The following is a 13,214-nucleotide window of genomic DNA, read 5'->3' on the forward strand; positions in this document are numbered from 1 at the left end:
TTTTGTATATTTGGGACAGTATAATGAAATAAGTCATTTCTGCCAACAGTTCACATTACCTCCCAATGGTTAAGAACCATAATCCCAATAGCATTTTGAATTCTATCACACATACAGTTGGAAATGTTATTGCATGATTACAGTGTTCCTCTCCCTCTGCATAGTTATTGTATTTATGCATTTTGCACATGAATTGGAAGAGAAGTTGAGCACTATGTACAATTACACCGCTATTCAAACTCAGCTAGAAGAACCAAAGCTATTTGGTATAATAAAAAGACACAAACAACTTGTAGTGTAAGCACTGTTTGAAACGATACCTGGCTATCAACAAAACACAATACCGAAGCGGCATAATTGAAAAAAGCTTTCCTTTTTACGCTCCAAAATAAGGTGCAAGTTGAATTGTGTTTCTCTCCTCTTTTGCAAAATTTGTTCCACACAACGTTTGCTTCACCAAATAAAAGCCAAAAGACGATTTACTCGCCTTGCATCCGTGTCAGTCTCTGTCTCTGCTGAAGCTTCCTGTCTGATTTTATTAACTGGGCTGAAAACTGTTGAACCTCTGCTTATTTTTCTATAAGCTGACATAAACATGTAAGAACGCTAATAGAAGGGCTAGAACAGTTAGTCGACAAAGTTGGCCTAAAATCCAGGCGGTCAGTTTGAAATGACGGAGTGAAATGACACCGTTTCTCAATACATTTCCAGCTCTGGGTGCTGGGTTGTGATTTGCATCGTAATAGCTGAAGGCAGAGGCCATATACAGGCTTTGATGACCAATCTTCAAGCACAGAGTAAAAAAAAAAATCCAAATAAAAAAGAAACTATTTTGTCAAAAGGCACTCACGTTCTTCAAATCTGCCACACGGAACAACTGGAAAAACCACGAATCTTTACGCAGACTGTCCCAGAGGTGTGTGTATCATAGATTTCATTCCTGCAGGGGAGTAAAGATTATTACAATATTCAGATTACCGAGCAGGGGAAATTAATTGGACTAATTAACATACAAGTAAATGATGATACCGTTAACACATTTCATTAACTCAAACTGTCATTCTATGTTCCTGCTGCACTTGGTATTGCATTACAATGAATTGGATTCATTAAATTATGCAAATGAACGGACGAGTCCCTTTTTAACGTTACCGACCACATTTGCGGACTCGTTTTCAGCAAATTGACTCAGACTCAAAAAGCATGTGCTTTCCACTCTGATTTACCTGATAAAGCTTTTCATAGACCACCGTTTTAATTATGTTCACAGGCACTAGAACCAGGTAGGCTATAATACATTTCCAAGTCTCTCATGCCGCTGTCTTTAGCCTTATCTTAAAGAAAAAACAGCAACAGTACCTAATTTGTAATATGTCCTCTTTAGTGTAAGAGGTAAAAATAAGTGATACAGCATGTGTGCTGAAGTGGGTTGGTAATATCAAGCCAATATATATTTTTTGACAAGAGAAAGTAAGATAAAACTTTCAAGTGAAAAGCAAGACAGAGATATCAAATATACACAAATCCAGGAGCAGTTACATCTCACACTCCTGTAGGGTTTGTTCAAAGTCATGAGACAGCAGCAGAATATGTTCCTGACATTTCTGTGTGACATTAACTTGTGGTTAATTGAGGGTCCGCACCTCCTGTTGGCCTCAGTGACTTCTGTCTTCATCTTAGCAGCGCTACACGAGGAAGGTCAAGAGGTCAAACATACCTCTTGTCTTGCTCCCTTGGCTGCAGTGACATCTACTGGACTACAAACCCAGAGTGTGCGCCGCGGGGGGAGAGTGAACCTCCTGGCTGGCTGACAAGTCTTCAAAAAGATACAAAAGGTTTCAAGCACAAGGAAAAATTCAAACTTGTCTTACGTTTAGTCATTTTAGTGGAAAATATCAAGCTGTCCTGAGAAAGCAGACATTGTACGACTGTGATACATTAAAATAATTTTAAAATAAAGCAAAAAATGAAAGGAAATTCAAGTGTAACAGAAAGGTTTATATTGATGATATATTGACATATTTATACAGAAGATTTTTGAATGAGAATAAACCTTCAGTGTTTTTAAGTACATAATACGAAGAGGCTGTGTGAGTGTGTCAACAGCATCCGGCTATCTGACTCAAAGGGTAAAGTATAATCTCTTGAAGGGGACCGTGTGTCCATGTGAGGAAAAATGATCTTATCACATACTTTCATTATTTGTCACAATGAAGGAAAAAAAAAAAAAAATCAAATATGCCACCAGTAAATTCACTGTTCAGTGTGTACGTGTATTCAGTTTAACAATTCAACAGTTGGTGGAAAGGGGGTCGGAAATAATATTTAAAAAAACACATAATTAACATATAAAGGAAATACAACATACAGTTAATGAAAAATAAATCAACACAAAGACAGAAACATTGTACATTTACTGACATGGGTATAGAGGACAGTTTTCTTGGGGAGTATACAAAACATTTTTTTTCATACAAAAAGGATTAACAAGAAGATGAAAGTGATGAGAACAGTGCTGTTAAAAGAGTACCGCTGTCAAGAATACGCTGACACTTTTCAAACGCCTGATAGGACTGATGGAAAAAGATACTGCTGAAGAATTCTGCAAAGCTGCTTCCATAAGAAGAACGGGGGTTGTCCTCATCAAAGGAGAAAAAAAAAAAAAAAAAAAAAAGACTGACATGATCAGATTTGATAAGCATAGGTAACATGGTGACAGCTTAATTCATCTCAGCTTTTGGTCCATCACATAACATTTCTTCACAACACCCCAACATGGCCAGAGAGGCTACAGGGGTGATTTACTCTACTTCTATCACACAGTCACAACTCACCCTGAGTTTGTAGTCAAATTTGGCAATTACCTCCAAAAATGGCTTTTTGTCTTCATATTACAATGGTTTTTTTTGTGTTGTCCTCCAAAAAGGTTTTTACAAAAACACATTTGATTTACATATAATGAAGCCATTTGAAACATTGTGGACTTTTAATATCACAAATGCATTTTCTATGTAAAGCCCAATATAAATAGCTGTTCAGTCAAAATATCTAATAAGCAAATAATGTGTATCATATCAACAGTATTATGTTCAAGAGGAATTACAATACAAAATTCTGATTGTTTTTCATTTTCACCTGCAAAATAGAGTAGGTGTGAGCAAATGAAGAAAATGGAGGAATGAAGGCTTGCTCATTTGCAAGCGCACTGACTGCAAAGAGGACACTGAAAAAAAAATGCATAATGTAAAGAAACAAACCAAACACATAACATGAATAAATTTGCATGGACGTAAGCAATAACATGACTTCAGCTGGATAAAATTAGCTCGGTTGTGAGATTTAGTCTTTGCTCAAAAAGGAATATGGAACAAACCTTGCTTACCAAGGACATCATCAGAATATACCATCAACAAAAGGCGAGGAGAAAATTGTTCAACTTATCAATAATTTTCTGTGAAAAACACGTCATTAACAAACAAACAAACAAAGGAGATTCAAAACAAAATGGCACCCTACATTTCCAACTACACAATATTGTACAAAATAAGGCATTTCCTTGTGTGTTTACTGCAATGTCTTCTTCCACCTTTATCTTCCACACTGCTAGTTTCCCCTCAGTAAAAACTGAGTGTGGACAAGGACTGACTATTTCTGTGTTAAAATATATATATATTTATAATTTTAGTTTTTCTTCAAAACTTAATAAAAATGTAGGTAGGAGTATATGAGAGAGGTTGCAGAAGTTCATAAGTGGAGTGTAAATCACTCCATGACTTCGCTGGCCGCTACCGTGGTGACGAGCTGGAGAGGGATCTCTGCGTTGGCCAGGATGTCCTGGGCGTTGCTGGAGCCCTGCTGGATGTTGGTGAGGATGAGGGTGGTCCCGCCTGCCGTGGTGATGATACTGTCTGAGGACCCCGCGGATTCCATCGAGGCCACCACAGCGCTGCCAGAGTTCACGCCTTTTTTGTTCTGATGAGTTTTAATGTGCTTCGCCAGGTGGTCGCTCCGCATGAAGCGCTTGGAACATTCTGGGCAGACAAACTTCTTCTCTCCTGCAAAAGAGAAAATATAGTTTGAACGATAAAGAGTTTGATACTGAATACATTTGGAAAGGGGCAGACACGACATCTATCTGGGAATACGTATGTTTCACAGGTCAGGAGATCAGTTTAGCACACGAAGTTGTATTTTTTAATAATATTAAGAAATTCTAATAAAATTAAAGATGACCTATTGTGCTCTTTTCCAGCTCTATATCTTTATTCTGGGACTCCACTAGAGTAGCTTTGCATGATTCACTGTTCAAAAAACTTCCTTTTTATCTTATACTGGCCCTTTATGCAGCCCCTCAGTTCAGCCTCTGTCTCTAACAGGCAGTCTTAGTTCCAGCCCACTCTGTTCTGATTGGCCAGCTTTCCAGAAGCCTGCCAAGGGGCAGCCGTATCAGAACTGTGTTAAGTTACCGCTGATGCAAACCAAACATTTCCTGCTTTACTGTAACGTATTAAAAGCTTTTAAATGGTGCTAAAAACCGGTTGGCACAACAACATATGGTGATATTTGTTCAGTGGATCAGTTAGAAATAATACAGGGAGGAATAGTACAAGCAGAAACAGCCACAGTGATGATGATGTCTGATGAAGAGCTGCAGACGACCAGCACACCTCCAACAAGTAAACAACTTTTGACTTAATTTTACTTTACCCTGCTGTGTAATGGAAAAACACACACAGTGTGCCAGCTCGACTCCAGTCATGGCTCGGCGTGACAACCCCCCCAAAACAATGGAAAAATGTCATAATGTTAGCGGAGTGGAGCAATGAACTTGCACACTGTGTGTGGAGCAGATGACCATATAAAGAAATCTGTCATGAGTTGACGTCGGCTCGAGCTGAAGGTAGAAAAAAAGTTTGGAAACCGAGCGTTCAGAGCAGTCTGAGGTCTGTGCCTTTTGCTCACAGCAATTACTTCTACATACGTTTACCTCATTATTTGACACTTTGGCCACATTTAATATGAACATCTGACACTGTAACATTATATATGACTGAAAATAAGGAAACGCATAATAGGTTCCCTTTACAGAAAAATAAAAATGAAAACGCAGGACTGTCGATGAAGTCCAAATTCTTAATATGTCTTTATTTTATGCTGTAGAGTCAACGCTTAAGCACTGAATTAGTTGCTGAATGCTACTCCAACCTGTCACTGACAAACATGACAAATAAATTGATGATAAATTGATACTATAGGACTGATTACAATCATCACTTATTATCAGTTGCAAGAAACCTAGAATTATTGAATATCCACTTGCAAAGTTAACTGTGAGCACTAACTGTTCATATCTGAGCTTGCAGCTGACAGCGTAATGAAATGCTACTTTAGCCCATACTGTCAGAGGCCTCACTCTCAGCCAATGATGTGGCCTGGCTTTAGAAATTGAACAGTACAGTACAGCCAAATAATGTCCCTTTCAAAAGTCTGCCTAAGCATTATCTGTCAGATACTGTCAGATACTGTATATCACTGTGTTGTGCTGGTATATTTGACTGTATTTTTTCATACGCTGCAGCTTCCTGCATTTACAGGAACATACATGTATATTTTCTTTAGCTGTGTACATGAGTGTGCACATGACTAAAGATAATGCTAATGTGTTTTAGAGTATTCAATAACATTCAAAGCAGATTAGAGGAACCAACAGCCTGTGTTCAGATTCAATGGAGAATAAAAACAGGTGACAGCTAAACTCTTGATAAGTACAGCATGTCACTGACATCTTTTTTTTTGTTACATAATCTGATGTTATCAGAGCCTGAAAATTAGACAGCAGAACAAATTCTGTAAACCCCTTAAAACCTCTTTGAACTGGAAAATTACCACCAAGTATGTGAAATCTGGATATGTTTTTCTCAACAGTCTTCAATACTAACCTGACATTTTACATGTAAATCCGGAGGGGGACAAACGCTGTTATTTCTTACATGACTCACACTGTGCACGGCACAAATTAACACATTTTACTGATTTTCCTGATGTTTTCCTGATGTGCCATCGGCATGGGAGCAAAAAAAAAAGGGCACCTGTGTGTGTTCTCCTGTGTCTCTGCAGCTCGTCACTGCGTGTGAACCTCTTCCCACAGAACATCCAGCTGCAAACAAAAGGTCGCTCCCCTGAATGCCAGCGCAGGTGTGCTCGCAGGTGTGACGTCTTTCCATATACTTTCCCACAGCCCGCGATGTGGCAGATGTGCTGCTTCTTCTTCCCCATGCTGGATCCCCTGAGCAACACAGTTATGGACAGTTAGTATCCTGTTTATTTCCCATGCAGTGGTGAGGACCTGCATCTATGCACATACAGTTATCAGAGTGAGAGCTTGCAGAGGGAAAAGCACCAGTCACGCTAACTCACCTCCCTCCTGACTCTTTACAGTTGGGGCAAGTGCACGCCACTCTGCGCAGCCTCTTGCCCTCCTGGCCCAACTGATCCTCCTCATCCACCAGCCTGACGTGAAGGTGGGACAGATCGCTTGTGTTCAGGGTGGAGTCACTGCTTAACTGCCAGTCTCCGGCGTCTGGCTCTTCCTTTATCCGAATGTCTGAGCAGCAAGGGCAGAGAAATTAATGTGCACGTTAATATCAACACAAGCTCTGGTAATAATGTGCCACATAGTCAGCAGAAAACCCACAGTGAGAACTGGTTTATTTTTGTGACTGGCAGCTAAGGCTGCCCCATAAATGTCAATGATTCAAAGCATCTGTTTAGAAACCCCAGACTTTTTAGCTGCGTCATTGTACACAAAGCAACACAGGATAACATGACAGGCTGTGAAGTTTTACAAACTGAGTACGAAACCATAAAACTAACTGTAATGGATACAAGGAAGGTGATGGAAACAGAGGGCGGTGCGACTCGTTTCTGTTTGCTGCTTCAACGCGCTCAGCTGGTGCTGAATGTTAGTCTAGTAACTAAACTACTGAAAAAGACACTGGTACAACCTCTACTGACGTCCAGTGCGATTGACTCTTTCACAGACAAGCAAAACTCTGAAAGTTCCTAATTGGGGCACAGGCCTACTGGCAGCACGGCAACAAATTTCACAAGTAAAACTACATATAATAGAATACAGGTAAAATCCTTACTTCATCGACAGAAAATTATTCAGTGACAAGTTCAATAGTTAATTAAAAAGGTACCCTATGGACTTTTTGGCCCAGGTAAGGAGCAGAAAATGGATGGATGGATTTTTTTTTTCCAATCAAAAACTTCAGTGTTTTGAGACCTTTAATCGGATCAATCATCTACACATAGTGGCTGTAAGGATATTCACAATGTGTTTTGTTGAGAACACTAAATGCAAACAAAACTATGTTAACAATGAAAACGCTAATTATTAATAACAGCTTGGTTGATTTTCTACATGTCATATAATAGAGAATTAAAAAAAAACATTTTGATTACTGGACAGAAAAATAATCAATTATGATGACATTAAGCTCTGGTCATTTTTGATCTACATTGGTCCTTTGTTGGTTTTATAGACTAAACTATAGACCTTTTTTACAGCAGACTTTTTGACCAGTCATTGCAGGAAAAACACAGGTGTCCATAACAACATTAACGATGGCTCTGCTCTATTGAAGTGTCCCAGTAAGTCATGACAGGGTGACAAGAGAGCAAACATGCACAATAGCAGGACTGAAACTGAAGCAGCTAAATGGAATTCAGCCTTAATCTTTTTATTTAAACCTGTGGTTTTCTTACTGTGACATGTCACAATGTCTTCTGTGAAAAAGGTCAGTGCACGTGATATTAAAAAGACAAATACATGTGATTGACAAGAGCCCTGACATTGTTCACTACATTGAATTGTGTGCTTTGAGCTCCACAATCACCTGTGTGGGTTTTATCATGAGTGTGCAGGGTTGGTTTCCTGTGTATATTCTCATAATACAAAGAACTACTGTACCTCCAGGGGTGTCTGTATCTCCTTCCTGTTGCGCCACTGAGTTGACTGTCACTGTTTGCAGGTTGGGGATGTGCCCTGTGCTGATGCTGACTGGATTGGAACCCAGAGACAGAGTCTGGACTGGAGCCAGGGTTATCTGCTGGGGTGGTGTGGTGGGCAGCTGAAGGTTCTGCAGGTTTTGCACTCCTTGCACCTGAAAGGTCTGCCACTGTATCTGGCCTGACGGCGTGACCGTTTGGGCTTGGATGATGAAGGTTCCCGGGTTGATCAGCTGCACATTTTGCAGGCCCTGCCCGTCTGTCGCCACTGACTGAACCACCTGACCGTTGCTGGTGTGAACAGGAACCTGCTGCAGCTGGATGATGGGCTGAGCTGAGGACACCTGGACATTCTGCTCTTGATTCTGTTGGATGAAGCCCTCCTGGAGACCAGAACTCGAGTTGACTTGCTCTGTAGCCATTGATGACAATGAAGTGTCTTGCGTCAGCAGACCAGATCCATTTGCTGGATCATGTAGCTGAGAGGAAGACGTTGGCACAAATATCTCAGGATTTGCATTTGAGTCATTTACTGGTAGTGTCTGTGACAGGTGATCATCTGTCTTCGTCAGACTCTCTGAGCCATCCGTAGGATGACTTGCCATGATTAACTGCCCATCAGCAGTGACCCCTGTTGCTATAGTCTGAGCACCAGACAGGCCGAGGGAGTCCAAGTCCACACTATTAATAGGAACAAAAGTAATGTTCCCGGGCAAACCCACAGGCACATTAGTAACAACCTGACCCTGGTTGTTGAAGGCGGAGCTGCCAATAGACACCCCTTGGATCTGCTGGACATTACCAGTCTGTGATATGAGGTTCTGGTTGTTATTAAGGATGTTTGCAGTTGATGTCACACTGAGACTCTGGCTACCATCAGGCAAGATCTGAATGTGCCCCGTGGCATCCTGAGTCAGAGTCGCTGCTTCCATGCCGGATGTGGAGAAGCTCAGCTGTCCATCTGCTGTCTGAATCTGAGGAATTACTTGGTACTGAATGTTAGGCACTGAATTGGCAGAAGAGGCGTCTGTTCCTGACGACACAAAAATTGGCTGACTCTGTAAGTTCTGGAGAGGAACAACATACTGTCCGTTTGATGTTAATATCCCTTGACTTTGGATTTGTATCATTCCAGATTCATCCTTTGCTGATGTTGTGGGGGTTAACACCTCCCATTTATCAGTCTCAGTAAGCTGCGTAGATGTTGCACCTGTTGTCTGAGAAAGAAAACGAGTGACATTAACAAATGCAAAGATTACGCACTTATTCTTAATGAATTAGATTAAGCAATGCGAAGCACTTAGAAGAATAGTTATCCTTTTTAAAATTTACAGTCAAACGATTTTCAACAATTTTAGAGTTAGTATAAGCCCAATAATTAAAGAAAAATTCTGCTAGTGATTCATACAATCTGTGTCAGAAATGTGTGAAGGCAAAATTAGTAAAATTTGGCTGTGTTCATACTGGTAGTTTGATTCTTTTGGTCCAAACAAAGGACGAAAAATCCATTGTTGCCTTTTAGTGTTTTAGTTCTCTTTACAAGAGTTGTAACCCTGAGGTCACACCTACAGTGCATCGTCACAAACCCATGAGGGAACTTTTATTATTGATGGCAACTCATGTTACACTTAATTGCGTTCAAGGTTTTATTTATTTTCTTGAATCACCGGGACCAGCTTTTCAGGCTTCCTTTGTGCGTCTGTTTGATCCACACCAGATTTGCATAATGGTGATCTCAATATCCAGAGCAAATGCACAAATACACCAGTGTTTGTTCTGACTGCTTCAAACAGGTGCTGTATGAAGCCTCACAGTTTCCCTGTGCACATTAACTGTTAATTTAAAAGAAATGCAAACTTGACTCTCCTGCAAATGCTTTTTAGCAAAAGCCTTTAAGTGGCATCCCTTGCTTCATGTCTTTTTTTCAGATTTTCTGTATTCCCAGCAGTTTTGGTCTAATTTGATTTTGAGAAATATTTAGCAATACTATACATTCAGTTTGAATACAACACAACTGAACATCTTTCTCTTCAACAAAAACAAAGTTTGCCAGCAGAATATATGAAGCTGAAGATCATAATCATAATCTTACTGCTTTCATCTAAGTTCAGTGTTTTCTGGATTCATGTATAAATTAATTTACATCTTTATAAAATCATTCATAGAGATCCGGAGAAAATCATGTCGACTAAAATTTAAAATCCTGATTCAGTTGGCTGTTTTGACACTAACACATACGACTGATGATAAACAGTCTCATCAGTAAGAACAAATGCAAAATCAAATCTAATAACAGAAACAGTAACAGCTCAACCTACATAAACTTATCATGAGTTGTTAAAGAGCTGATGAACTTGTGATTCATGGCTGATGTTGCTGTCTTTCAAAGCACATTATAGATTCAGCATGAAGCGTTAGAATGAGTTGTCGACTGCATGAAACAAATGAAAGATGTCAGGCCTGGTCACACTGCACTCCCTGTGATAACCGTTCTTTGGATTCAATCTGTCATATATAGAGGAGGTATGGTTGTTTAACCCGAGTACATGCAATACATAAAGGACCTGACACATGAGCATAAGGCTATGGGTGCCCTCATTAATTAAGGTTTTCCCTCTTACACTACACTAAAATTTACTGAATTAAATAATACTGTAGCTTGAAAGGGAAAAAATGTTAATGTCACACTCCAGGTAGAAGTACTACTAGGACAAAGGGTATTTTCTGTGGTTCCTGATTCTGTTGTTTTATCACAAGTGATAAACACTGAGCATTATATGTTAAACACATTCATAGTAATACAGTCAACTTGAAAAAGTTGGCACAGTCTGCTGCAGTTGGTTAATGGTTATTTTAAATCAATATATGAAATGTAACTTAGATGGAATTTCAGTCGTTAAACTGGCAAAAACATCCCTGTTGCCACAATGAAACATCCCTGTTTTTGATCCCAAGAAGCAGTGGCTATAATGCAATTAAAGCAAATGCAAGCAAAGCTACACTCCCACCACCAATTTACTGCAACCCAGCTATGATTGGAGGCTTCACTTCAACTGCAGCTCTGTCGACTCTAGCAGAGGTGCTGACTTACCACATCAGCGGCAGCAGCACCTCTGTCCACCTCTGACGACGGTGACCCAACCTTAGTGCAGGTGGTTGCTAGCAGGTCGAGGGGTGACGGCTGTGTGTCCTACCCACAATGGGCATGTTTAAAAGGAAGAAAGCGTGTGGCCATTAGTCTGGGCCACAGAGAAAGTGTGATTCATTCACTAAAGATTGGAGGTGAAAGGACTCTCTTGTTTTTGTGTTGAGCCCCTCAGGCAACACTTGGGATAACATCCAGGTGATGTCCAGGTGAGGCTTGGAGTTTGAAGTCTGTCACTTCAGCCCATCGATGTACAGCCTGAGGGGAAGTGGTGCCTGAGGGGTTCAAATCAGGGTACAATACCCCTCCTCCTCCAAGTGTGAACTTTCACTAAGCACCTCTCAGTTGCTGTAAACTGACAAATAAAATCTTACCTGACAGCCCCGGCCTTCTTCATGCTGCAAAAACCCGCTTTGACTGCTGTCCACGTCCAAGGCAGCCATATCTCCTGGTTTCATTGGCTGTTCTGGGGCTGAACAGTAAAAAGCACAAAGGAGCTAACGTTAAGTAAATAAATCTGATGCCCACGTACAGGACTAAAGCTGGCTGTTACATCTCATCAGTGGTGGAAGATGTACTCAGATCCTTTACTTAAGTAAAAGTACCAATACAGCAATGTAAAAATACTCTATTACAAGTAAAAGTCCTGCATGAAAAGTCCTACTTAACTAAAGTACATAAGAATTAGCAGCAAAATATAGTTAAAGTATTAAAGTAAAAGTACTTATGCAAAATGGCCCCGTTTGAAGTATCATATTGATTATATATGCATACAGTATATATTATTCGAGTACTAAAACTGATGATGATGATAGTGATAATGTGTACATATAAGCAATATTTTAATGTCAAGGTGGAGCTCATTTTAACACCTTATACAGCTGATCAATAACAACGTATATATAACAAACTGATCATATGCTTTTATAGATAAAATCTTCATCTGAAAAGTAACTACAGCTGTCAAATAAATGTAGTGGAGTAGAAAGTACAATATTGAAATATAGTGGCGTGAAAGTATAATGTAGCACCATATGGAAATACTCAGGTAAAACACAAGTACCTCAAAGTGCAGTAACTGTTACTTGAGTAAATATACGTTACTTTCTACCACTGCATCTTATAATGTTGGGTAATGGACCAGCCAACAATACAGTCACAAGCACCGCTAATAACTGTGCTTACAACCATAAATAAACAGCACTGTATCATTAATTAGCCTAAGGAAGGCGAAATACTGATGTGTCCTAAACAAGCTAATCTAGTAAGCTAAGCGCAGCGTTAGCCGCTACTGCTAACTTAGCCGGCGATGATTAGCACTATCACCATACAGCAGCGTTGATAGCCTGCTAGCGAGCTAATTTAGCCAAGAGGATAGATAGCTGGTTAGCTTTCCGTGGGTGAAGAATAAGATCGATATTTACATACCAGTCATTGCGTGACTCGTCGTCAAACGGAGAGTCCTGGTAGTCACAAGCCACCGGACATGATCATCGAGTTATATTGATTGTATACGCGTAGAAAAAGGTTGATAACTGTCAGGATTTTGTTTCTGTTTTGATTGACGGGCGGTGGGTAACACAAAGGGTGGGGCCTGCAGGGGTGACTGGGTGTGTTTGCGTCACACGCAGGAAGTCCCGCCTTCCTTCTCACAGTTGATTGGGTTTCCGTTTTGCACGCCGTGTGACTGATTGGTCAGGTGACATATCAATCATCCTTTTGTCGGACTCCTTTCCTGTTTATTATTCATGTTCCAGTTTTACGGTGTTGACTGTAGTGAAAGCTGCCTGTTTTTTAATCGGTGAATTAAACCTGTTCAGTCCAAACACATTATTTTATTCATCTTCTGCATTTAACCCTCTTAATAATTAAGCTTAAGTGTGTTGTGACCTGCGTCACTTCTGAGTCTCTATCATCAGAATCATCTTTATTGGCCAAGTGTGTTTACACATTCAAGGCATTTGACTTGGCTTAGTGGCTCTTAATGTACTTACGCATAAGAACAGCACAACAATCTGCAGAAATAAACACAAGGAATGTCTACATACAGATGAGA

The 13,214-nt window shown here is 40.1% G+C and overlaps 1 protein-coding gene across 2 annotated transcripts; it reads right to left on the reverse strand.

The window, feature by feature from the left end:
• Positions 1–1,977: 1,977 nt before the first annotated feature.
• Positions 1,978–12,766, reverse strand: sp3a (sp3a transcription factor). Of its 2 annotated transcripts, XM_067603573.1 has the most exons (7): positions 12,587–12,766; positions 11,533–11,630; positions 11,105–11,203; positions 7,976–9,230; positions 6,418–6,604; positions 6,090–6,286; positions 1,978–4,055 (listed from the first exon to the last, which is right to left on the reverse strand). In XM_067603573.1, the coding sequence occupies exons 1-7, from the start codon at positions 12,591–12,593 to the stop codon at positions 3,763–3,765; spliced, it is 2,136 nt and encodes a 711-aa protein (XP_067459674.1). In that variant the 5' UTR covers positions 12,594–12,766; the 3' UTR covers positions 1,978–3,762. The 2 variants fall into 2 exon arrangements, with proteins under 2 accessions (XP_067459674.1, XP_067459675.1); XM_067603574.1 differs by lacking the exon at positions 11,105–11,203.
• Between the last annotated feature and the right edge of the window lie 448 nt (positions 12,767–13,214).

This window comes from Thunnus thynnus, chromosome 11, assembly GCF_963924715.1.
Source record: "Thunnus thynnus chromosome 11, fThuThy2.1, whole genome shotgun sequence".
In the NCBI taxonomy this organism is placed as follows: domain Eukaryota; kingdom Metazoa; phylum Chordata; class Actinopteri; order Scombriformes; family Scombridae; genus Thunnus; species Thunnus thynnus.